General features: G+C 40.8%; 3 protein-coding genes across 3 annotated transcripts; all 3 read left to right on the top strand.

Annotated features, from left to right (window-relative positions):
* The first annotated feature begins 270 nt into the window (after nt 1-270).
* On the top strand, nt 271-3,945 carry mrps14 (mitochondrial ribosomal protein S14). Its single transcript, XM_084183071.1, has 3 exons — nt 271-360; nt 2,303-2,467; nt 3,437-3,945. The coding sequence occupies exons 1-3, from the start codon at nt 289-291 to the stop codon at nt 3,617-3,619; spliced, it is 420 nt and encodes a 139-aa protein (XP_084039197.1). The 5' UTR covers nt 271-288; the 3' UTR covers nt 3,620-3,945.
* A 4,295-nt stretch (nt 3,946-8,240) lies between these two features.
* On the top strand, nt 8,241-11,605 carry cacybp (calcyclin binding protein). Its single transcript, XM_084182976.1, has 7 exons — nt 8,241-8,351; nt 8,722-8,922; nt 9,338-9,545; nt 9,674-9,770; nt 10,307-10,406; nt 10,508-10,602; nt 10,775-11,605. The coding sequence occupies exons 2-7, from the start codon at nt 8,905-8,907 to the stop codon at nt 10,953-10,955; spliced, it is 699 nt and encodes a 232-aa protein (XP_084039102.1). The 5' UTR covers nt 8,241-8,351; nt 8,722-8,904; the 3' UTR covers nt 10,956-11,605.
* Nucleotides 11,606-12,992: 1,387 nt separating this feature from the next.
* On the top strand, nt 12,993-19,883 carry plk3 (polo-like kinase 3). Its single transcript, XM_084182853.1, has 15 exons — nt 12,993-13,303; nt 14,233-14,340; nt 14,459-14,575; nt 14,677-14,806; nt 15,018-15,105; nt 15,213-15,308; nt 15,590-15,788; nt 16,146-16,272; nt 16,375-16,484; nt 16,972-17,089; nt 17,366-17,449; nt 17,563-17,725; nt 17,881-18,010; nt 18,132-18,242; nt 18,412-19,883. Exons 1-15 carry the CDS (start codon nt 13,091-13,093, stop codon nt 18,604-18,606), a joined length of 1,989 nt encoding a protein of 662 aa, XP_084038979.1. The 5' UTR covers nt 12,993-13,090; the 3' UTR covers nt 18,607-19,883.
* Nucleotides 19,884-26,227: the final 6,344 nt, after the last annotated feature.

The following is a 26,227-nucleotide window of genomic DNA, read 5'->3' as shown; positions in this document are numbered from 1 at the left end:
GCCTATTTCTACAATTTCTCTTAAAATCTGAGTTTAAATCTAACACTAACCTTAACCCTGCCCTTAACCACACTGCTAACCTTATGCCTAATCCTAACCTTAAATTAAGACCAAAAAGCAATTTTTGGTTTTCATGAATTATTACGATACAGACAATTTTGACTTTGTGTTTGTGATAGTGACAACCCAGTGAAAACTACAGTCAAGCCAACTCCCGCCTTGTCTCAAGGTGGTAGTATTGTGCAAATCAAAATTTCGAGAATTACAGAAGAAGACGTAATTTTCAAAATGGCGGCGGCCTGTAGGACTGCACTTGCAGGGTTAAACGTTTTTCATTCCTCCTTTTGTACACCTAAACAGGTATGACGTCGTTTGAATTATTGTTATTGATTTCATCAAAGGTAAAATATCTGGGTTAATGTGACTTTCAGTTGTGGACTTTATAGTCTGAAAGTGGAGCAAGAGACAGGAGTTGCTACCTAGCATGCTAACGAAAGGTTAGCTCTGGTCCATCGCGCGACAACTTTTTTATTTAACTAGGCAAGTCAGTTAAGAACAAATTCTTATTTACAATGACAGCCTACATCGGCCAAACCCTGACGACGCTGGGCCAATTTTGCGCCGCCCTTTGGGACTCCCAATCACGGCCGGTTGTGATACAGCCTGGAATCGAACCAGGAGGTCTGTAGTGACGCCTCAAGCACTGAGATGCAGTGCCTTAGACCACTGCGCCACTCGGGAGTAGTTGCCCAATATAATTAGGAATTAGAATACTAGAATGGACATGAACCTTCTTATGCGGGATTAAAGGTCAGGGAGTTGGTCAACCTTGGTTTGGCAGTGCTGTAATAGTGTAAAATAATGCATTTTTAGAATGTATCTGCACTGTACTGCGCAGCCAGCCAGTTTGAGGAATGATTCCATACATTTGTCAAAAGAACTGCCCATAATATGCCAACATTACATTCAAACCATGCAGCCAATCCACAGTCATACACTGGCTGAAATCAGTTGATGATAGGACTCAGACAAATTGATACAAGTACTGATATTGTATCATATTAGCACTCACAGCTTTCCAAGAAAACAAAAATATCAAACATTTATGGTCTGTTAACATGAGGCTATTTATACAGAAAATTGGTATAAAACCCATAAACTATTTAATTACTTGACAATATTTTAGGTTGACTAATTCTATTACAACATTTCTAATATCACATTTTATTTTCCTGCATAAGGAAAATCAGGGTTATGCCTCGACTGCCATTCATTCCAATTAGACTGGTTTGGATTTCTCCCTGACCAATATGGCTGCCATTTCACCCCATTCTGAAGGTTTGACATAGCCCCTCTAGTAATTTAACAGGAACACTATGGCCTCTACGCTCTGCTGCTTTCCATTGATACTTTTAATAGAAAATGTTTGTTTCCCCAACTTTGTTAAGTGACTGACTGGCTTCAATCTTCTTTCGTAACTCACCAAAGTGCGTAGTCATTCTTCTGTAGCCCAAAGGCCAGCTGATGGCGATATTGAGTTGTTTCATCTTACCGTCCAAAGGGACTGCATGCAGCCGGCTATACACTCAAATCCCCTGTGGGCCGGTTCATACTTAAAACATTCTCCATTCAGGCTGCAAAGGTGTCAATTTCCTCCTTACCTCCATTTAATGGCAAAAATGTGGAAAAAAACAGGGAGAATGTGTACTTTCTTTATGAAACACCGTTTTCCACCACCATGCTAGAGTGGCTAATGCCTAGGAATGCTAGAACCGGATGTTGCATATCACGCTCGGCCAATCAGGTTGCAGCAGTCTGTTGTTTACCAGTGTGCTGAATGCCGGGCGCAACATCAGTAAGTAGCATTAGCCACTCTAGCATGGTGGTGGAAAATGGTGTTTCATAAAGAAAGTATGCATATTTCCCCCGTTTTCTTTACTCCTCCTCGCCATTCAATCGAGTTAAGGAGGAAATCGACGCCTTTGCAGCCTGAATTGATCATGTTTTATGTAAGAACCGGTCCACAAGAGAGCCGAGTGTATAAGCCGGCTGCATGCATTACCTTTGGATGGTAAGGTGAAACGACTATCGTCATGTGCCGGCCTTTGGGCTAAGTCTTCTAACTACGAAGGACAACTTTTGAGCAGCACTTTGTGTGGCTCTGCCTCTGATACACGTGCATGCGTTGGATCGACATTACGAGCTGCATGCGCATCTGGCACATGCGCGTGGACCAGAGGTAGATCACCTGTATGCTATCATCTGTGTAATGCATCTGAACTTGTTCATGTCTGTGTTCCAGGCTCTGAGAAGCTGCTGGAGTGTGGTGGAGCAGGTCAGAGGGTACTATGTTGACTGGAGAATGCTACGTGACGTGAAAAGAAGGCAGATGGCCTTTGACTATGCAGATGAAAGACTACGGATCAATGCGCTAAGGAAGAACACTGTTCTCCCCAAGGAGCTTCAGGTAGCCCACAATTAAGCATATTGTGCTTCAACCATCTTTAATGTTCAGCATTGTGTTTTTTTTATAGTTTGTTGGGATGTCCTTGCCCCAGTATCTGTGCATTAGAGATGCCGACGATGAGTATGACGTGTCTTCTCTAGCGCCCAGGAAGTTTTCATTCGAACTCCCATTAGACAGCAAAGAAAATACAAATAATAATTACAAGCAACTGAAAAAAATACTATTCGGCACCTCCAATCACTCATTACTTCCACGCACAGGTCGTAAGTCTACAACAGCTCAATACATTGGAGGTGCCAAAATGGAATTTTTTTGCCTGCTTGTAAATTTTTATTTAGACCTTTTCGGAAATACATACCTGCCGTAAAGGGAGTAAATGAAGATGGTTGCTCAGTGAAACTCCATATTTGGTGAGTAACAAACGTATTTTGACATTAACGCTAGCAGAGCTGTCTAATGGGAGTTTGAATAGGAGCTTCCCAGGCATTCGAGAAAAGACACCTCATACTCATCGTCAACATCTTTAACGCACAGATAGTGTTCTTATTCCTCCCCCCCCCCCCCTTTTTTCTCCCCTTATGTGGTTTTTAGTGCCACATTGATATTGATTACTGCATTGTTGGGTTTAGAGCTCGCAAGAAAGGCATTTCAATGTACTTGTGCACATGACATTGAAACTACTGGGGCAGGATGTCCTGTGGTAACATCAATGGTAATTTAATTAAAGGTAACATTTACGTTTACATTTACGTAATTTAGCAGACGCTCTTATCCAGAGCGACTTACAAGTTGGTGCATTCACCCTATAACTAGTGGGATAACCACTTTACACTTTTTTATTTATTTTTTTATTTGGGGGGGGGGGGGGGGGGGGGTGTAGAAGGAAGTAACAACAACTTGTTTGAGTAGCTTATGTTTGTTGAATATTAAGCCTACACTCTTTTACATGACCAATAACTGTCCTTGCAGGAGGTTGCTGATAGAGAAATTGCCGCACTACCACGTGACAGCTGCCCAGTACGAATCCGGAATAGATGTGTGATGACCTCACGGCCGCGCGGAGTCAAGCGCAGGTGGCGTCTCAGTCGCATAGTCTTCCGTCACCTGGCGGACCACAACCAGATGTCTGGAATACAGCGGGCCATGTGGTGATTGATTTCTCGCAATGATGTAGTGGTAAAAAAAAAATAGGTGGTCATTGTTTGCTGTGAGTAAAGTAACGCTCCCTAAACCTGCAAAAGATGGGTAAACACTCGTGCAAAATAAAATAAAAAGCATTTAAGTGCATTTACCCTCTACTACACTACTGGTGATTAGGGTACTCATAGTTGGACAACCAGACCAACACAGTACACTATGCTGTGTGAACTCTGTTTTTCTTTTCCACCCCACTTTGAATTATGTTAATTGAAGGTTGCAACTGACAGCTTATAAAGGTGTTAACTGTATTAAAACAAATAAAAGGATGTATGTTTGAATCCCGTCCTGATTCTTTTAATTGGTGCTTTGCTATTGGTGTTGTAAAAAGCCTTATGTCAAGGATGCTCCAGAGATAACTTATCATTTTATATGTTCAATTAAGCATTTGGTATTGCTGAGAGCTCAGTGCTCAAATATGAGGTTGTGTACAAAGTGCTTTCACTAGCAAAGTGTCTTTTCCATTATTGAATGTAGCAATATTCAATTGCTGTGTTTACACAGGGAGCCCAATTATTTTAATTTTATTTTCACTAACTGGTCTTTTGACCAATCACATCAGGTGTTTTCACAGCCAGTGTGGCTCGCATTTATCCCTGAGACATTGACTACATTTACATGCACACCAATGTCTGTTATTATTCGGGATACTCAAGTATTCTGTTTTTGAGTTGACGCATATAAACATCATCCCATTTACAATAACCCGAAAAGGCTTGTATCCCGGTTATGAGAAACCTGGATAAGATGCCTGGGATATGCTGATCTAAAACAGGATACTGTGGCATGTAAACATCTTATCCCGTTTACTGTTGTTTTTGCGGTCTGTGCAGGCTCAATTTCGCATATTATGGGTGTTGTGATGTTTTCAACTGATTGTCAAACAAATCACTTAAAAAAGTAGGCTACAGTGGCTTGCGAAAGTATTCACCCCCTTGGCATTTTTCCTATTTTGTTGCCTTACAACCTGGAATTTAAATGGATTTTTGGGGGTTTGTATCATTTGATTTACACTTTGAAGATGCAAAATAAAAATGTTTGTGAAACAAACAAAAAAGTACTAAAAACCTGAGCGTGCATAACTATTCACCCCCCCCCCCTGTATTTAGTGCCATCCATCATTCCTTCAATTCTGACCAGTTTCCCAGTCCCTGCCGATGAAAAACATCCCCACAGCATGATGCTGCCACCACCATGCTTCACTGTGGGGATGGTGTTCTCGGGGTGATGAGAGGTGTTGGGTTTGCGCCAGACATAGCATTTTCCTTGATGGCCAAAAAGCTCAATTTTAGTCTAATCTGACCAGAGTACCTTCTTCCATATGTTTGGGGAGTCTCCCACACGCCTTTTGTTTGCTTATTTTTTTCTTGAAGCAATGGCTTTTTTCTGGCCACTCTTCCGTAAAGCCCAGCTCTGTGGAGTGTATGGCTTAAAGTGGTCCTATGGACAGATACTCCAATCTCCGCTGTGGAGCTTTGCAGCTCCTTCAGGGTTATCTTTGGTCTCTTTGTTGCCTCTGATTAATGCCCTTCTTGCCTGGTCCATGAGTTTTGGTGGGTGGCCCTCTCTTGGCAGGTTTGTTGTGGTGCCATATTCTTTAAATGTTTTAATAATGGATTTAATGGTGCTCCGTGGGATGTTCAAAGTTTGGGATATTTTTTTATAACCCAACCCTGATCTGTACTTCTCCACATATTTTTTTTTTTTTTTAGTCCACAACTTTGTCCCTGACCTGTTTGGAGAGCTCCTTGGTCTTCATGGTGCTGCTTGCCTGGTGGTGCCCCTTGCTTTGTGGTGTTGCAGACTCTGGGGCCTTTCAGAACAGGTTTATATATACTGAGATCATGTGACACTTAAATAAAGTCCACCTGTGTGCAATCTAACTAATTATGTGACTTCTGAAGGTAATTGGTTGCACCAGGTCTTATTTAGGGGCTTCATAGCAAAGGGGGTGAATACATATGCACACACCACTTTTCCGTAATTTATTTTTTTGAATTTCTTGAAACAAGTAATTTTTTCCATTTCACTTCACCAATTTGGACTATTTTCAGTGTGTCCATTACAAGAAATCCAAATATAAATCCATTTTAAATTACAGGTTGTAATGCAACAAATTAGGAAAAACGGCAGGGGGATGAATACTTTTGCAAGGCACTGTACCTGCGCAGTTTGATCCACCATAATTCCATAATTTAGCCTACAATAATTTACTACTGACTACTTTCACCCCTAATTTAGACAAGTTTCTGCTTATAATTTCTGACATTTGGTAAGCCATTTGTTTGTCAACTATAGTTTAAGTTGTTGCCCCAGAAGACTAAATAAAGTAGTGCTCACCAGAATAATGTCTTACATCGATAGAATGAATGCATTAGTAATCTAGTTAAACACTGGTAAAGTTGTCTGATTCGTTTAGAGACTAGGGAGAAAACGCAATAACTCCAAAACAGGTGGAAAGATTGGTCCTGTGCAAAATGTACAAATGTCATCAGTTTGACCAGTTAAGGAAATGAAAAGCTGAGAAAACGTCAAAACACGTTTCTCATAATACTTCAGTTGGTTTTGGGTGCATATTTTGTGGTTGAAATACTGACTGCTCGCATAAGAGTGTCAAATATAACACATTTCTCCACTCCTGTTCCCGAGACAAAATTAGCATTTGTTGTATAATTTCACTGCAAGAAATGCATAATTCTGCAGGAGTTCATATTATATAACGCTACATGTGAGCGGTTATAGACCTACAGTCAGTGTCCATATTTCAGTTACTATTCCATTTAACCCATATATTTAAATTAGGAATATTATGTTTATGCATGGTTACAGCGATACTCATGAGCGGTATATCGAAGGTGTATGTAAACAGTTTATTCCGAATAAGACCTTAAGCGGGTTATGAGCTACTATCCAGAATACTGTGCTCATGTAAACGTGGTCATTGCTGTAGACTCATATTTGCTAAATCCCTGCAGACTGGCTCGCCCCAACCAGACCGCACATTACTGGACGGGAAACCAGCAAACAGCCAAACTGAACACTACCATGACACGCACAGACCACTATCAGAACTCTCCATTCCATACTTCACACCAAATAGCCCAGGGCCTTAAAAATGCCTTCCAAATAACTCTAAAGATGTATTTTCTAAAGCTGCCAAACCTAACCTTGTCGTCGTAGTATTGTTGTTTTGTATGCACTGAGTGTACAAAACATTAGGAACATCTGGTATTTTCATGACAGACTGACCAGGTGAAAGCTATGATCCTTATTGATGTCACCTTTTAAATCTATTTCAATCAGTGTAGCTAAAGGGGAGGAGCGACAGGTTAAAGAAGGATTTTTAAGCCTTGAGACATGGCTTGTGTATGTGTGCCATTCAGAGGGTGAATGGGCAAGACAAAATATTTAAGTGCCTTTGAAATGGCTATGGTAGTAGATGCCAGATGCACTGATTTAAGTGTGTCAAGAACTGTAACGCTGCTGGGTTTTTCACGCTCAACTGTTTCCCGTGTGTATCAAGAATGGTCCACCACCCAACTTGACACAACTGTAGAGTCAACATGGGCCAGCATCCCTGTGTAATGCTTTCGACACCTTGTAGTCCATGCCCTGACGAATTGAGGCCGTTCTAAGGGGAAAATAGGGTGCAACTCAATATTAGGAAGGTGTTCCTAATGTTTGTACAATATGGTATTGCATATTTTAACATTGTATTAAAGCTGCTTTTTGGGTGGCTTGACCAAATTCACATACATAGAAGTGTGAGGTATAGATCTGTCATTCTCATTGAAAGAAAGTACTGAACAAAAATATAAACGCAACATGTAAAGTGTTGGTCCCATGTTTTATGAGCTGAAATAAAAGATCCCATACATTTTCCATACGCACAAAAAGCTTATTTCTCATTTTGTGCACAAGTTTGTTTCCATCTCTGTTAGTGAGCATTTTTTTGCATCCATAATCCATCCACATGACATATCAAGAAGCTGATTAAACAGCATGATCGTTACACAGGTGCACCTTGTGCTGGGGACAATAAAAGGGCACTCTAAAATGTGCAGTTTTGTCACACAACACAATGCTGCAGATGTCTCAAGTTTTGAGGGAGTGTGCAATTGGCATGCTGACTGCAGGAATATCCACCAGAGCTGTTGCCAGAAAATGGAATGTTAATTTCTCTACCATAAGCCGCCTCAACATCGTTTTAGAGAATTTGGCAGTACATCCAATCGGCCTCACAACCGCAAACCATGTGTAACCACACCAGCCCAGGACCTCCACATCCGGCTTCTTCAGCTGCGGGATCGTCTGAGAACAGCCATCCTGACAGCTGATGAAACTGAGGAGTATTTTTGTCTGTAATAAAGCCCCTTTGTGGGGTAAAACTCATTCTGATTGGCTGGGCAGTCATGTGAAATCCATAGATTAGGGCCTAATTAATTTATTTCAATTGACTGATTTCCTTATGTGAACTGTAACTCCGTAAAATCGTTGAACTTGTTGCCTATATATTTTTGTTCAGTATATAAGAAGCGGTAGATCAGTTCTATGTGCACTATTTCTATGCTTCTGTTCTTAAGTTTCGTTTTTGTGTCTTTTACTTTCAGTTTTGTACACGAGCTTCAACCAACTGAAAATACAATATTTTTGGTTATTGAAAATATATTCCGCAGCGGTATAGAAGGTACGATGATTCTCAACACTAAGGAATTGCTTGTTTTGTCACAAACTGAAACTATTACAATTTTATCAACCAGGAAATGGCAGAGCGATTTCTGCATATTACACCTTTAAGTGTTTTGCTAGTTTAGGATTTTACTATTCGATAATTATATATGATTGATGTTATGATTGTAAATTAGTGTACAATTCAGTCTGACTGCGAAAAACAAATAAAACGTACTACTACTGCGCCTCATTTCAAATATAGTGCTTTCATCTAAATGAACTGTCGATTTTTGTTCTGAGCCAAATAGTAGTTGTACTTGTTTCCTTCAACTCTAGTAATGTGAAAGAAAAGTCAACAAATTATTCATAGGCAAATTGATTTTCAGGTATCCTTGGACATTGTACATTTTGACCGATAGACAAAGGTGAAAATACTGACGGAACTCAAGTGAAACACCAATCGCTCTAGACGGATCATTTTCCTTGTTACAAAAGAGCATTGGAACCTTGGCTGTTAATCTATCCACGGCACGAGATATCCAAACAAACCTTATAGAATTAACGACGAAATGGACCTCAACGAACAGGTAATTAGCCAGCTTGTTTTGGGACTGCTGAGAATTGTATCAAAATAGCCCAGTCAGTCTTCTCAGCTGGTTTACTTGCCAGTTAGCTACCAATAGTTATCTGTGATGTTATCGTTTGTAAGCTAGCTAACGTTAGCTGATGTTGCGCCATATAATTAGGAATGAGGAAGAATACTTAATTCATTACCAATTTAAGAGGATCTAAATTGCACACAGTTTTCACGGACCATTAGTTAACTAAATATTAAGTAAACCCATGGCATGTCAAGTAGCTAGTTAGTTAGCTTGTTGGCGTTTTGGTGTGCCAGTTAACTAGTGAGTTGGCTTGTTAGCTGACGTTAAATGTTGCAAATCAATGTTAGCTAACGGTAACTTTTTTTGACGATGTTCAGACATGTTTGTTTATTCTCTTTAGATCAAGCAGTTGGAGACAGACCTGCAGGAGATCAGCAGTCTTCTGGAGAATTCTGAGAGAACACGTGTTCAGGATGTCCTCAAACTGGAACAGAATAAGATTGAGAAGGAGATTTCAGTGAAGCGACATCAGAAAGAGCAGCAGGCAAAAAGGGAGGCAGACCCAACCTCTGCCTCAAAAGCATACACAGTCAAAATAAACAATTATGGTACTACTTTTGTAATATCTAAAAGTATTAATTACTTTCCTAGCAGCTCAGCTAGCAAACACTAATGTAAAAAAATGTAGGTTACAGCAACTGCTGCTTTTACAATTAATGTATGTTCTTTGACGCAGGGTGGGACCAATCAGAAAAATTGGTCAAAATCTACATCACACTCAATGGCGTACACAAGATTGCGGCAGAAAATGTGGAGGTCACTTTCACAGAGAGGTAGGCTATGCTTTAGTCATGGCACATTGATAAAAGCTTCAATCCCTTTTTTGCTATCTCTTACCTACTACCCAGACCGCGCGCAAGTTGATTTTGTCCCCCCACACCAGACGCGATCAGGACACGCAGGTTGAAATATCTAAACAAACTGAACCAAATATATTAATTTCGGGATAGGTCGAAAAGCATTAAACATTTATGGCAATTTAACTAGCTAGTTTGCTGTTGCTAGCTAATTTGTCCTGGGATAAACATTGGGTTGTTATTTTACCTGAAATGCACAAGGTCCTCTACTCCCACTATTAATCCACAGATAAAACGGTAAAAGTTTGTTTTCTAGTAAACTCTATTCCATCAGGCTTCTTCTTCTTTGGACTTTATATGGCGGTTGGCAACCAACTTTATGGTGCATTACCACAACCAACTGGACTGGAGCGTAGACCTCACGCGTGTGGTGTGGTCAGCATGTTAGTCAACACTTAGCCTATGTTTTTATTTTTTCATTTGAAAACTGATCCATTGTTTCCTGCATACAGGTCTTTCGTTCTACTTGTAAAAGATTTGGATGGGAAGAACCATCAAATGACTATCAAGAATCTTCTTTATCCTGTTGATGTTCAGGACAGCTCTAAAAAGGTGTTTGATTCTTTTAGATTTCCATCATTGTAGACTGCAATACCTTATCTGGTCAAAGTGTAAATTACATATCCCGTGTCATATCCTTATTTGTTTTATAGATTAAAACGGATATGGTCCTGGTAATGTGTAAGAAGAAGACTATCAAGAAGTGGGAATGCTTAACACAGGTGCAGAAACAGACCAAAGAAAAAGAGTAAGTCAAACACAATTTAGTGTGGTATGCCAAATAATTTCATGGTTCAAGATTGAATCACTCTTAATTGATTAGACTTGTAATAGATATTGAGCCTTACCTTTGACTGTGTTCAAGATGTTTACTGCCAACACTTTTTAGAGTAATACATAACCTTGTCTCTTTTGCACAGTAAGCCCAGTGTAAACCCAGACGAGAATGCTGATCCTAGCGATGGACTAATGAGCATGCTGAAAAAGATGTACTCTGAGGGGGACGATGAGATGAAGCGCACCATCAACAAGGCCTGGTCTGAGTCTCAGGACAAGAAAGCCAAAGGAGATGGAGACATGGGCAACATGGACATGTTTTGAACCTGATCCACACCATCTAAATCATGTGTCAAACTCATTCCACGGAGGGCCGACTGTCTGTGGGTTTTCGCTCCTCCCTTGTACTTGATTCATGAATTAAGATCACTAATTAGTAAAGAGCTCCCTTCACCTGGTTGTCTAGGTCTTAACTGAAAGTAAAAACCCGCAGACTCTAGGCCAGCGTTTCCCAAACTGTCCTCAGCTGACTCAAATTATCTAAGCTTGGTGATTAGTTGATTATTTCAATCAGGTGTATAGTGCTATAGCAAAAAACAAAACATGCCCCCCTTGGGATCCCGAGGACTGAGTTTGGGAAACCCTGCTCTAGGCCCTCCATGGAATGAGTTTGACACCCCTGCTCCAAATCTACCAACCTTCCAGTCCTTCATTATTTTTATTTTTGTACATTGATGATTTTGCATTCCATTGCCCTCTTAAAAGTCCTTGGACTGATTGAAAATGAAAGTTTGCTGTGCTGTTCCATCCTCAAATTATTCCAAAAGGTGATAACTGTTCAAATCCCACTTTATTAGGTAGATCACAAAGTATATTTGTGAAGGTAAAATTGCATTCATGTATGTAATCATTCATGTATTTCAGAATAAAATGTAAAAGTTATTCACTCTAATTAAATGTTTCTTGTTGCCTTCCATGGTCTGGTTCTGAAATGCAAGTGAAGTGATCAAGATGCAGACCCCAGAGACATTTACATGAAAAGGGATTGCCATTGTTTGAATTACGGGGGGGGGGTTACTGCGGGGCCAATTATTAGCAGAAACCTTTATTAAAAAGAAAAACATTGTATGAATACAAAATGTGTTTTATACCTAAAACAAGGGAGCAGCTTTCCAATTGCTGAGTATTGACAGTTTTGAACATCGCTTCTCAACATGTAAAGCTGAGAAAGAGTTGTCCTAGGTGTGACCAGATCCTGTAGTAACTCAGCCACTGATTATTTGCAATTATAAGCCAGTACTGAATGCTGATTGCCTGAAAGCTGTGGTATATCAGACTATACCACAGGTATGACAAAAAATACTATTTACATTGGTAACCAGTTTATAATAGCAATAAGGCCCCTTAGGGGCTTGTGGTATATGGCCAATATACCACGGCTAATGGCTGTATCCAGACACTCTGCGTTGTGTCGTGCTTAAGAACAGCCTTTAGATGTGGTATATTGGCCATATACTTCTTAAATAGCCAATGGCTATTTGTTGAACATGCACTGCTGAGATTATTCCCTACTGAAATACATTTGTATTATATGAAGGAAACTACAGCATGTTAGATAAGTACAATTTGCCCTTGAGCAAGGCACTTAACCCTATTTGCTCCTGTAAATTGCTCTAGGTAAGAGTGTCTGCTAAATGGCGCAAATGTGAATGTGCTATAGTTCATGCTGAAACCATTCAATGTTTACTCCACCAGGTGGCATCTGGGATCACTTTCCCATGCACTGTCAGAAGTGAAATGAGTTGACAGCCTCGATATGTTCAGCCTAATGATAATGTCAATATGATAAAATGCTGTTCGTTGATTGCGTTTTTTTTTAAATTACAAGTAATTTAATTTCCAAGATACTGGTTGCATATTACAATTTCTAAGACAAAATCATACTAATAAGATAAGTAAATAAATATATATTTCATCGTGATATAGAATATACATGTCATGTTGATATAGAATAATACGTGTGACGTGCTCTGATAGAATAGTGGTGTTGCTCTGATAATGTGAAAAAAATGTCTTGCCTATTTAAAAAAGAAGATGGGTTGAAAATCTCCATGTCTCAAAAAATCCTCTCGTTCAACAGCAGTGGAATCAATACAGTCACGTGACTGGATAAATTGTTCATGAGTTCATTCAGAATTTCACACACACATGAAAATCACATTTATCGTTTCAATCAGCTTTGATTGAGAAGTATTTCGACCAAATAGGGTTGGTTCATTTCAGTAATGCGCAACCTATTCACCCGCCCACTTCCGTGACGTCAGGGACAGTTTATATAGCTGAGGAATTTTCTGCCTGAACATGTCAGATGGATACGAATTGGATTTTAGGATACAACTTTATTGAAAGGATCAATTGTTGAATCAGAGGATTGTTGGAGAATATTTATTTTTGGATGAATGGATACCGCGTGTTTTACCACCGCTCAGCGTATTTCATGTCTAACGATGAATCCGGATCTATTTAAACCTTGTCCAGAACATGGCCAAGCTATTCCCCCTCCTACTAAACCGAACAGGACTAAATCGGAACAAATCAAATCAGAACTCGCCCAGGTGGTGACTGATTCCAAGACAGGAAAATCTTACAGCAAAGGAAAGCTTCTGGGAAAGGTATATTATTCTATCAATTTGATCTATGGGCTGCTATGTATCACACACAAATCAATTATTTAGACAGTTCTGGTGACAATGTGGCCTGATGGTAGTATAAAGAGAGAAATGGGCTATTGCTGCGTCAGTGTTACAACGTGGCAACTTTCATTCATTGGCATGATTTATTCCCGGTTGGTTCACATGTTCTACAAGCCAAGGCTTTAAATTACACTCAAATGTGATTGTTCCATTGTGGAATAATAATCTCGTGCGGGATATGACAAACTCTCTACCAGCTTCATTGATTCTCTCTAGTGAAGTATTAGTCTAGGCTACAAGCCCAACTATCAATATTTTATATATTGTGACTTTATTTTGAGGTGGTGGAACTTGGCTCATTGGTAGACTATCTCCCAGCCACCTTTTATAAGCCACCCGTCATGAGAATAGTGAACATTATTTGGCCAGTTGCAATGTAACGCTGTACGTGTCACTGATAAATCGTTGATACAATATACATATTCTAAATACATCAGTATGATACAATGTATCAACACAGCGCGGTGTCTAAACATCTTCGCCTCTGTCTGTGCTGCCGCATGGGGAGGGGAAAATGTCAATGTTTGTTAAAATGCTGCAGCCGCATTATCCTAAATCGAATTGCATTTCATTATAAACAAAATGGTAGTGTATTTGACACAATTGCGAATGTCATTCTCATTCTACAATTTGAGTATTTGATGAAAGAAAATCATCACATTTCTGTACAAGATGTGTGGTAGCAACATACGTCATTGGATAGGCAATGCCAACATAGGCTACTTTGCAGTTGCCTATCGTGTTGATAAATGCATAAAGAAATGTAATTGTGAACACAGCATTTGTTATTTTATGGATAAAAAAATTAAGGCTGATACTAATTCGTAGGGTATTGCTTTTCTTCAAAGGGTGGCTTTGCACGATGCTACGAAATGACAGACCTTTCCAACAACAAAATGTATGCTGTAAAGGTGATACCACAGAGCAGGGTGTCAAAACCTCATCAGAGGGATAAGGTAAGGACACATTACATTGTCAATAATCTGCAGACTTTAACTCCTTTCCAAAAAGGATTAGTCTTTATTCCTGCTGATATTCTGGGTAACTGTTTTTTAATTATTCTTCTTCTGACAGATAACAAATGAAATTGAACTTCACAAAACCCTACATCACAAGCATGTGGTGAAGTTCTCCCATCATTTCGAAGACCAAGACAACATCTATATTTTCCTTGAGCTCTGCAGTAGAAAGGTGAGCTGTGCGGCTGCTTTGTTCTGTAGTGGTACAGCTTGTGCAGACATTCTGAAGGGTGTTCACTGGGTACTGACGGAACTCTCACCTTGTCTTTGCAGTCCCTGGCACACATTTGGAAAGCAAGACACACACTGACAGACCCAGAAGTGCGGTACTACCTCCGGCAGATCATATCTGGGCTGAAGTACCTTCACAACAGAGGCATCCTTCACAGGGATCTCAAATTAGGTATGTAGAGTGATTTGTGGAATAAGATGTATCATTTGGATTATTTTACTACACCATTGATCTCATTCAGTTCAGCCATTTTGAAAATCTCAATGTCATATTTTGAATTTGTCATTATTTGGTTGTAGTTTTATATCAAAGCACTTCAGACTGGTACCTGTTCCTCATGAGAGGCCTGAGAAAACTGACCTGACAAATGTTGCGCTTACAGGCAATTTCTTTGTGAATGAGAACATGGAGTTGCGGTTGGGAGACTTTGGGCTTGCAGCGAAGATGGAAACTGTTGAGCAGAGGAAGAAGTAAGTCATCTGGCGGAATGTCCTCTTCCTATGGCAGAATATTATTGTTTCCTTCAAAGCCAATCCGAGGTGAACAACTGCTCTAATGCACACCTGTTTCTCTTCAGAACGATCTGTGGAACGCCAAACTACCTTGCCCCTGAGGTGTTGAACAGGCAGGGCCATGGAACGGAGTCTGACGTCTGGTCACTAGGTTGTGTAATGTAAGTATACTTGGAATGTTTGTCTTGTGCAATCAGTTGTTGAATTTGACTAAGTGCATACTTGTTACGCTTTGCGCTATGGTGGCACTACAGCTCCTACATAGGCCTTGAATATGTAAATGAATTGAGCGTATGCAAAAAAAATTGTTTAAGGGTTATGAGGTAGACTACTGCTGAGCAAGTTTAGGCTTTTATAACATTCCTCAAAAATAGAGGAATGTGTCAACAGTTTAAATCAATTGGCAGTGGAGAGACTTAATGTTTTTATTTTCTTCAACCAGGTACACACTGATGTGTGGGAACCCTCCCTTTGAAACCCTCGACCTGAAGGAGACATACAAGTGTATCAAGGAAGTAAAATACAACCTGCCCTCGACCCTGTCTCCTGCAGCTCAGAAGCTCATCTCTGGCATTCTGCAGAAGAACCCCAGTGACCGCCTCACACTGGACCAAATCCTCAACCACCAATTCTTCACCAAAGTATGTTGCCCAGGCCCTGTAATTAGGCTTGACTTTACAGCACCAATTCCCATAGCCCTTTTTACTCATTGGATTATATTTGAGTCTCCTCCAATGCCTTGATTTGTATTTCTAGTTTGAATGACATTCCAATTGCATTGTTATGCTTCTTGATCTTTAGATGCAATTTGGGTACAATTTAGAGGGCTGAGCCTTGGATATAAAGTGTACTTTCTAAAAAGCCAGTCTGCATAACAGCACGTGCCCACTGACTAAAGATTGAAGACTCGAGAGGATGGCAGTGTTAATCGCGCTAAGTGGTTGCTTGAATTGCCGACCTTGCAGTTTCCCTGACCTAAAACGTTTTTTTTCTAATAGACTTTCACCCCGGACAAACTGCCTCCCAGCAGCTGTGTGATGGTGCCAGAGCTCAACCCGCCCAGCCCTGCCAAGAGGTTCTTCACCAAGATGGCCAAGAGTCTCTTTGGCAAGAAAAAATCCAAAGGTAAGCATTGTGGCAAGTCACGACTGACCTTCAAAAGGCTGCAGTTTAACCCCAGGATTAAGCCTTGAATCGGGGTATAATTTAACGCGTTTGGTTTTATAGTGGAGAAGAACCATTGTGAAGAGCGAGAGAGCATCTCCAAGCTTGTGTCCGGCATCGTCAAATGCTCCATCAGTCGCCAGATGAGCTACAAAACAGTTGGCACCAATGAGGTATGTATTATTTTGAAGGATAGATATGTTTTTAGCATAAGCTAAACTTTTCTATAGCGCAGGCTAGACATAAGGTTAATTACTTTCAAACAATGCAGCAGTTTTGCTTGTTAGCTGAGATGAAGCAAGGGACCTAGACCAGCAAGGGACTGTAAGAGAGCAGCCATAGTAGTGAATGTCTCAGAATAGTGTTGTACTGTACTTAGCAGAATCCCATTTTAGCCAGGGAGATTGTGGGTAATGGCTTGACCCATCTTTTAAAAGGTCTGTGATTCAGGCCTGTGGAACAAAATGCAATTGCATCAGGATATGCACACTACAAATCTTAGTTCTCCCAGCCTACTGACGTCTGTAGCTCTCATTCAATACAACAAACTGCATTTGTCTCGTGCCGTTCTTTGCTTTTTGGGGTCAGATTTAGCCTTTGTAAGGAAGGACAACCGGTCCTTTGTTTTCCGACGCTCATGAAAGCTGTTCCCTCTTTCAGGCTCCCTCTCCCACAGTAGGCCAGCAAGTCAGCTCTGGTCTGCTGGATACTCCAGCTGAGGAGGAGTCCAGGAAGTCTGCACGCTCCTTTAAAGGCACGGTGGCCAGCAGCACAGAACGTAAGCCACTACTCTGGTTCAGTTTGATGAACCTCAATTACTGAACATGATTGATGCTTTAAATGTGATGTTGTGCCAATAATGGAGCCCTAAAAGATCATTATCTTTTTTCCATATGTATAACTGAGACAGCCTTTCATCTACATGGATTATAGTGAAGTGACATAAGTGCATGGCTGGTTTCGTAACATCTGAGTTTATGGGCCTGACAAGTGGTTGAGTCAGACTCACTGTTGGTGAGGAGTTCAACTAAACTTCACCCTCTCCTCTCTCCAGCGTGTGAAGATGGCCTTACCCCTGCTTCTGTAGCAGAGTCGGCCATGAAGGTCCTCAACAGCTGTTTGTCTGCCATGCCTGCAGGTGAGCTTTCCACTTCTCCACAAGCTATTCTAGTACTAAACTTCAAATGGAATTTAAACAAGTTGAATATACTGAAATCTTCCATTTCTAAACTAGTCTCTCTTCCTCTCCAGCTACAAGAAACCCGCCTTGTCTTTCCAGGCCCAAATCCTTTATCTGGGTCACAAAGTGGGTTGATTATTCCAACAAATACGGCTTTGGCTACCAGCTCTCCAATCAAAACATTGGTGTGCTCTTCAACGAGGGGACACACTTGCTTCTGTGTGATCAACGCAAGTAAGAGTCCTTTTCAACTTGATAAAAATTTAATTCAAGCAGTTATTAGCCTTAGTTTATTGCTTTGCGAACCTGAATTGTGCTGGTTTATTGTAGCCTTTTGAACGTCTCAAACCCTTGTCTCATCTAATGTAGCTCCATTGTCTTCCCCACAGGACTGTGCACTACTGCTTGACCAACAACAAACACTTCACCTTCCAGGCCAGTGCTTTACCAGAGCAGCTCTGCAGCCAGAAGCAGATTGTGGAGCTGATGGCCAACTACATGGAACAGAACCTGATGGAGGTAAGGCATTGGAGAAGGAAGTTATCGCTATTAACCACCTTATCAGGGTGTGAGTGATCAGGATGTAGTTTTACGATCTAAATGGGATTGTAATGTAACATAAGTGTCCTGTGTCTTCCAGGGTGGCGACCTCTACTGTGAAGACCAGCCTCCCTCCCAGCCACTGCTCCTTCTGCAGTGGGTGAAGACCGACCATGCTCTGGTGATGCTGTTCAACAACGGTACCCTGCAGGTAAGGCCTTACAGCTGCGCTCTCCATCACAACCTGTAGATATTAGTCTGCTATATGCTTTTAGGAGCACCGTTTTAGTTCCAAAACCCTCTTGTGATATCCGATCACTGTAATTATGTAAGATGTATGCCACTTGACTTATCACATATTTACCTTCCTCCTCCCCCAGGTGAATTTCTACACAGACCACACCAAGATCATCCTGTGCAAGTCCTCCGACTCTTACCTACTGACCTACATCAGCCGCGAGCGCGTCTCCTACACATACCTCCTGAGCATGCTGTCAGAGATGGGCTGTTCTGCCGAGCTGAGGCACCGCATGCGCTACGTGGTCCAGCTGCTCCAACATCACGGAGAGTCATAATGGACCCACCGCTTCGGAGTAAGGTGACGTTGCCCCAAGACGCTGAATTTCCCACACTAATGGTTAGGATTGGGGGAGGGCAACCTGATCCTGGATCTGTACCTAGGGAAACTTCTCCCCCAGGGCCATGGCTCCATCCACAAGTCTCAACCAACCTGCTGCTTTCTGCTTCCACTGGGAGTAAATGACCAGGAGCCTCCGTTCATTCAGGGAGACCTCTCCAATCTTAGGCTAGTGTCTGGCCTCTTTGGACTATGGTGCATATATTTTTGTTCTTATTTTCCTTTTAGAATGAAACCTATAATCTGACTACAGTATTACACTACTGGCTTGACTCACTTCATGCACACAAAAAAACCCGACCCTGTTCTCTCAGCTAATGCTCGGACCTGATTCTGAAAATGGCAGGCTGGGATCACAAGCTGCCAAGTGACCACCCCAATGTCGAGAAACTGAGAAGTGGGTCTTAGCTTCCTTTTTTTTTACGCTTCGATATCACTTGCCTTTTTTTAATGATTAAACTTCACTAATTGGTACACAACGGCATACGGAGGGCAATGGGTGCGACAACTTTCACTTAATATATTTCTTTGGATTCGCAGTCATTTTACAACTAGTTTTATTTTAGTTTTTAGCTATAGCTACCAAAAGGTCATTATTTTTTAACCTTAACTGGGTAATATAGATTTTTAGTGTTCAGGTAAAAAAGGCTGAGCTACATTGCATTGCTTGCTGTTTGGCAAAGGGGGATAAAGTGCCTTTTTGAGGGATGTCTGCCTGTATTGTGCAATAACAGCCCTCTTGAATGTCGACGTGGCGGCATGAGATGGGCTATGGAGGCAAATACTTTTTTACTTGGAATTGGGTAACTTAAAATGTCAGAAAAGCACTAGTCTCACTACCTGGTATAAGCTTTTGATAAAATGGTATTATAACCCGGTAATATCTTTATGTAAAAAATATGTATCGTATTTATCATACTGTACCATCCCCTTTGGTTTACATTGCCGTCTCTGCCCAGAGCTGTATCCTTAAACTGTGATTCCTGAGTGCAAGTATTATACAACTTCCAGGTCTTGTCAAAGATCCAACATTGTGAAAGCATCTGCTTTTTCAGAATCTTTATTTTTGTGCACAACAATGTCATGTATTTATTTTATTTATACATTTATTTATTAATGTGTAATTGTATGGTCTTGACACATGGGAAATGTTCAATATGATCACTTTTGTGCTATATTTGGGCGAGTGGGAGTAAAATAAAGTTTATGGACATCACATTGACCATTTTGAATTATTTGACAATTTGTTGATTTTCATCTGAAACTACAACTGTATGGGGGCTTTTTTTTTGCCCCATGAGCATAATGTCTGTACAAGGAAGCACAACATTTGACCAAGGTGTTGGTGAAATACAAATCGCAAAAACAAATTGATCCACAAACAAGTGTTGGTCATACACTGGAGTTGACATTCTGGCCCTAGGAATTTACCAGTGTTCATCCAGGTGAACTAGCCACTTTTATGCAAAAACTTGGATCTACTGGTTGTCAGTGTATACTCACTCACCATAAACCCTATGGACCAAGGCAAAAATAATGGTTTTTGGAACATGGCCACTGCAAAGTCATCAGGCTGTGAGTACCACAGACACCAACTGGCCACCCATGGTTCCTGTTCTGACGCACCAGCTTGTACTGTGGAAGACTGCTCTTTTACTCTTCATCTTGTCTGACAGGATGGCTGCCTGAGTCTGTGTCCACATAACTATCCAACATGGCTTGCACAAGCTTCTGGACCTTACAGACCTTAAAAAGACAGCCCTTCTCTGGTTCGGTCGTCAAGGTGTTCTCTAGCTGGATCTCCTGGACAAGCTAATGGAGGGGCAACCAAGAGAAGCTGGCCCGACCGCCCTGAAGCTAACCGAAGGAAAGGAAAAGCGTGTTTGTCAGGGCGACCGAGTCCCGGCGTATGAAAGGGTTGCTGACGTTGGGGCTCCTGGATGAGGACTCTATAGTGGTACAGGCCCCAGGGAAGCCCCTCAGCAGTAGAGGGGGAGTGGTGCTGCTGTTGGTCCCTGGACTAGGAGCTGTGGCGATGGAGCCTTAGCGGCTCTGGCGATGCCTCCCGGACCCCTACGGTTCTGTGGATTGCTGGTTAATGGGCCAGAGTCTCCTGGAAGAGGGGGCTGCTGGGTCGTCATATCGAGACAGACCTGAAAGTCGAGGGCGCTGTACTGTACAAAGATGCAATTGCTTGCTGGTGCATTAATTTCATCACATTCATTTACATCACTATTCTGTGCCAGATGAATCAATCTGTCTTGTTCACAGTGCTGCCCTAAGACTTGTCTATGGTATTAGTAAAATCTCCCATGTGGAGAATGAAAATAGCCTTTATATAAATTAGACACAAAGAACACGTTGTCACGAGTTCGTTCTGAATTTCCATAATCCACACAGAATTTTGGTTTACGTTAACTATTTTCTAGTTTCATCCCATTGGCTAATACCACTCCTAATACCCTCATGAATTCCTATCAGTATGATATGTAAAATGCTGTCATATTCAGGACCATTTTCCCTCTTACTCAACAGCAGCTTTAAATAGCCTCTTTAAAGCTACGTATAGTATGTAAGGACATGCATGCAATAGCAGGTGAGAAAATTTGCTTTTTAAACAGAACACGACACAGGGAAATTGTTTACTTGAAAAACAAGTTCTGTTGCATGTGTGTCATACTATATACATTCACATTATGTACAGTAGCCTACTACCCTCCACTTCTCTTCCAATGAGTCAACCATGTAGCTGGTAGCATACAGTATATATACAGTTGAAGTCAGAAGTTTACATATACCTTAGCCAAATACATTTAAACTCAGTTTTTCACAATTCCTGACATTTAATCCTTGTAAAAATTCCCTGTCTTATGTCAATTAGGATCACCACTTAATTTTAAGAATGTGAAATGTCAGAATAATTGTAATGTGATTTATTTCAGCTTTTATTTCTTTCATCACATTCCCAGTGGGTCAGAAGTTTACATACACTCAATTAGTATTTGGTAGCATTACCTTATAATTGTTTAACTTGGGTCAAACATTTCGGGTAGCCTTCGACAAGCTTCCCACAATAAGTTGGGTGAATTTTGGCCCATTCCTCCTGACAGAGCTGGTGTAACTGAGTCAGGTTTGTAGGCCTCCTTGCTCGCACACGCTTTTTCAGTTCTGCCCACAAATATTCTAAAGGATTGAGGTCAGGGCTTTGTGATGGCCACTCCAATACCTTGACTTTGTTGTCCTTAAGCCATTTTGCCACAACTTTGGAAGTATGCTTGGGGTCATTGTCCATTTGGAAGACCCATTTGCAACCAAGCTTTAACTTCCTGACTGATGTCTTGAGATGTTGCATCAATATATCCACATAATTTTCCTTCCTCATGATGCCATCTATTTTGTGAAGTGCACCAGTCCCTCCTGCAGCAAAGCACCCCCACAGCATGATGCTGCCACCCTCGTGCTTCACGGTTGGGATGGTGTTCTTCGGCTTACAAGCGTCCCCCTTTTTCCTTCAAACATAACGATGGTCATTATGGCCAAACAGTTCTATTTTTGTTTAATCAGACCAGAGGACATTTCTCCAAAAAGTACGATATTTGTCCCCATGTGCAGTTGCAAACCGTAGTCTGGCTTTTTTATGGCGGTTTTGGAGCAGTGGCTTCTTCCTTGTTGAGCGGTTTCAGGTTATGTCGATATAGGACTCGTTTTACTGTGGATATAGATAATTTTGTACCCGTTTCATCCAGCATCTTCACAAGGTCCTTTGTTGTTGTTCTGGGTTTGATTTGCCCGTTAGTCTCTAGGAGAAGTGGCTTTTCTTTTGGAGTAGTGGCTTTCTCCTTCCTGAGCGGTATGACGGCTGCGTGGTCCCATGGTGTTTATACTTGGGTACTATTGTTTGTACAGATGAACGTGGTACCTTCAGGCGTTTGGAAATTGCTCCCAAGGATGAACCAGGCTTGTGGAGGTCTACAAATTTTTTTCTGAGGTCTTGGCTGATTTCTTTTGATTTTCCCATGATGTCAAGCAAAGAGGCACTGAGTTTGAAGGTAGGCCTTGAAATACATCCACAGGTACACCTCCAATTGACTCAAATGATGTCAATTAGCCTATCAGAAGTTTCTAAAGCCATGACATCATTTTCTGGAATTTTCCAAGCTGTTTAAAGGCACAGTCAACTTAGTGTATGTAAACTTCTGACCCACTGCAATTGTGATACAGTGAATTATAAGTGAAATAATCTGTCTGTGAACAACTGTTGGAAAATTGCTTGTGTCATGCACAAAGTATATGTCCTAACCGACTTGCCAAAACTATAGTTTGTTAACAAGAAATGTATGGAGTGGTTGAAAAACGAGTTTTAATGACTCCAACCTAAGTGTATGTAAACTTCCGACTTCAACTGTACCACACCCACCCTAAAAACATCGAATAAACTTACTGTCACTAGCCTGCTACAACCAATAACGACAGTAATATTAGTATGACCTTACCTTTTAAAGTCACCTGAGAGACTATGATGATAAACTCTCCCGTAAAAGCAACAAAACAGGAAATACAAAATTCCCTTACCTTGATGACTTCTGCAAATCCAATCAGTTTTCTGCGTTGATTCAACGTCATCACTTATTTTATTTTTTTTATGACGTGGAAAAAAATGTTGATTCAACTCTTTTGCCCAGTGGGTGACTTACTACCACGTTGGTATTTCATTGCTGAGTTTCTATAGCATTGGTGTTGGAGACACCATTTACATTGGACTATTTAATTTTGAGATCCATGCATGATTAACAGATGACCTTCCCTATAGTACCATGGCTTTGTATTTATAAAGCACAACAAAGTCTGCGTTTACACAGGCAGCCCAATTTTGATATTTTCCAACTAATTGGTCTTGACCAATCAGATCAGCTCTTTTGCCAAAAATGTGGCAAAATATCAGAATTGGGCTGCCTGTGTAAACACAGCCGAAATGTGCTTGTAGATGTAAGCATGTGTCACAAGGTGGAAAAGTGTCAGGTTCTTTAGGATCTGAGTTAAGCAACCAGGGTGAAGTAGAGGCAGACAACAAAGGCAATTATCAAAGATTTAATAAATTAAGTAATCGTTTCACAAGGTCACCTTTTCAGCATGGCCTATCACTCTGGCCCAGGAACACATTCACAAACCATGCAATTTAAAACATACAATTTTCTTTCCCACATCTTCACTCACAAGACTCCAGTACCCCCATGTTCCCAGGAACCCCCATGCCTCTGGACTGCATCACCTCCTCTGAAAAAGATCTGATGTGAAATAAAGATCAGAATTGTGCTGCCTGTGTAAACGCAGCCTAAAATTATTTGGGTTGGCAAGAATGGCCAGGTTATACATCAGAAATAACAGGCTGCTTTTACACTTTTTTTCACTAATTGGTATTTTGACCAATCAGATTAGCTCTGAAAAAGAGCTGATCTGAAAAGATCTGATGTGATTGGTCAAAAGACCAATTAGTGGAAAAAATATCAGAATTGGGATGCCTGTGTAAACTCAGCCACAGAGACCCATGGAAGAGAGTGTGTATGATGTGGACTGGGGATCTAGCTAACTCCAGAGTATCTCTCACTTGATTGCATGTCTTAAAAAACATCCAAGCAGCGGAACTGGGGCACCAGCGGGTGGTCATCAAAAGGCATCTGCCACCCATCGGGAGAGAGAGAGGGTTTACCCCTGCCTTACATAAGCTAAATGTGCTATTCCAAATGCTTAATTGTAACGTGGCTTTAGCTTTTAATGTCAGGGCATTCAGAATGATGCAATAGTACAAATGAGAATCCCTCTTAGTTTTTAAGGAGGGAATTGTTTTCCTCTAACCAAAAATACCCCCAAAGCATCCATTAGAGTAATTCTGACATCCGTCTGTTCAGTCTCTAGGCATTTAACATGGAAGAGAGGAAGGGCAGAAGCACTGATGAGCAGAGTACCATCTTATTAACTTTCCTAATTAACAATGTTATCTCCTCACAGTCGCAGGTACTGTACCTCCCTATTTTCAGAATAGAATAGTTCTGAGGGCTTCTGAAGGAATGACTCAGGGATTTCCAAGGTCTTGCAGTATCATCTTCAGATGGAAACTGAGGGTTTCTGCTCTCTCTCTCATGTCTGTTCTGTGGAAGCTGATAGGGATCAATAACTTTGGTGTTGAACAACAAAGAGGAGAGATGTTGATGACTTCACTTCTCCTTTCAAGGGAAAATATGTTTATATACTGTAGCTAAGGGAACTTTTCTGTCAGACTTTGAAGACCTTGTAAGGTCGGGTTTTATTTGCTTTTGTCTAGATTAAAAAGAGGAGGGATTTCTTTTTGTTTTATGTATGTGATGGAGTGGGAGGGAAGAGGTATTGACTCCAACCACTTCAGGAACACTTTCTATTAATTTCTATAATTTCTATGGCCTATTGGCCAAAGGATGCTAAAGCCTGTCATGGCATAGAAATACCAGCCAGCCCACAGTTTTACTAACAATAGGTGATCATTAGACCCTTACGACTCTTCAGAGCTGAGGTTGAAACCTAGCCTTTGTCTGGTCCTGATGGACAATGCTTTTACAATGTTCTTTCCACCCTTTCATACAATGGTGGTAATTTGGGAATCCAAATCAATAACCTGTTGTCTGTTACTCATCATAGCTGCACATTGCTGTTGCCAGAGACTTAAGTAATTTGAATCGATTTGCATTCTGCATTTTAATAAGAAGATTTTGACATAATTTTACATTAAAATACTGGGGCAGATGAACATGAGGTTTCTATATACTGACAGTACTGTAGATCACACTAACAGCTGGCCTATTTTGGTTTCCTCCTCCATAATGTGTTGCATCTTTGCACATAAACGTCTCTCCATGTTGCACAACTTATGCTTTTGATATAAAGTAAATGTAAAGAAAACCCCTAACTGGTCCTATGAAGCACAACTGTAATATCAGCCAAACCTACTTACTGTTTTTATCCATTATCAAACTTAAGGATTCTGTTGCCTTAAATTATTCATCTTGAGTCAAGATTATGCATATTTCATCTCCTTTAATCATGGCTTCTATGTGAACTCTGAGGTATACAATAGGTACCATTATAATGTGTTGACAACCCACAGTGATTGGATGTCTGCATCCTGTATTTTGCAACTAAAAAGACAAACATCCCTTTATCCAAAGCTCTCTGTGCTTAAAACATCTAATTTTGGTGATTCACGCACAGTAAGCCATGGACAGACAAAACAGAGAGCTAGGGGCACACTTTGTTATCAGTGATTGTAAATCCTTGTCTTGGTTTTGACCTTTCTGCAGTAAGCTGAAGGATTTATTTGGAGTGTCACTCAGTTTTGGTGTAGAGTCTCTTTCTGGTAAAAAAGAAGAAACACACAAATATTTCCTGAGTCCCCTAAGGAGAACACAGCATCTGTTTCAAAGCTTGATGTTCCAACTTCTCATCATTCCTTTCATACAGCACGAGTATGTGCCAATGTGCTTTTGTATAATCATGGCATGCTACTTATTGTATGTTCAGGGAGGATCATT

Source organism: Coregonus lavaretus (assembly GCF_964263955.1).
Source record: "Coregonus lavaretus genome assembly, chromosome: 19".
In the NCBI taxonomy this organism is placed as follows: domain Eukaryota; kingdom Metazoa; phylum Chordata; class Actinopteri; order Salmoniformes; family Salmonidae; genus Coregonus; species Coregonus lavaretus.
Note: the sequence above shows the minus strand (reverse complement) of the source record. Positions and strands in the feature narration are given on the sequence as shown.

Coding starts and splice junctions, on each gene's coding strand:
- plk3 (XM_084182853.1), top strand. CDS start 13,091: ATGGATACCGCGTGTTTTACCACCGCTCAGCGTATTTCATGTCTAACG. Junction 13,304..14,232: donor AAGGAAAGCTTCTGGGAAAG/GTATATTATTCT, acceptor TTTTCTTCAAAG/GGTGGCTTTGCACGATGCTA. Junction 17,450..17,562: donor TTTGTCTGCCATGCCTGCAG/GTGAGCTTTCCA, acceptor CTTCCTCTCCAG/CTACAAGAAACCCGCCTTGT.
- mrps14 (XM_084183071.1), top strand. CDS start 289: ATGGCGGCGGCCTGTAGGACTGCACTTGCAGGGTTAAACGTTTTTCAT. Junction 361..2,302: donor CCTTTTGTACACCTAAACAG/GTATGACGTCGT, acceptor TCTGTGTTCCAG/GCTCTGAGAAGCTGCTGGAG. Junction 2,468..3,436: donor TTCTCCCCAAGGAGCTTCAG/GTAGCCCACAAT, acceptor CTGTCCTTGCAG/GAGGTTGCTGATAGAGAAAT.
- cacybp (XM_084182976.1), top strand. Junction 9,546..9,673: donor AGTCAAAATAAACAATTATG/GTACTACTTTTG, acceptor TCTTTGACGCAG/GGTGGGACCAATCAGAAAAA. Junction 9,771..10,306: donor GAGGTCACTTTCACAGAGAG/GTAGGCTATGCT, acceptor TCCTGCATACAG/GTCTTTCGTTCTACTTGTAA.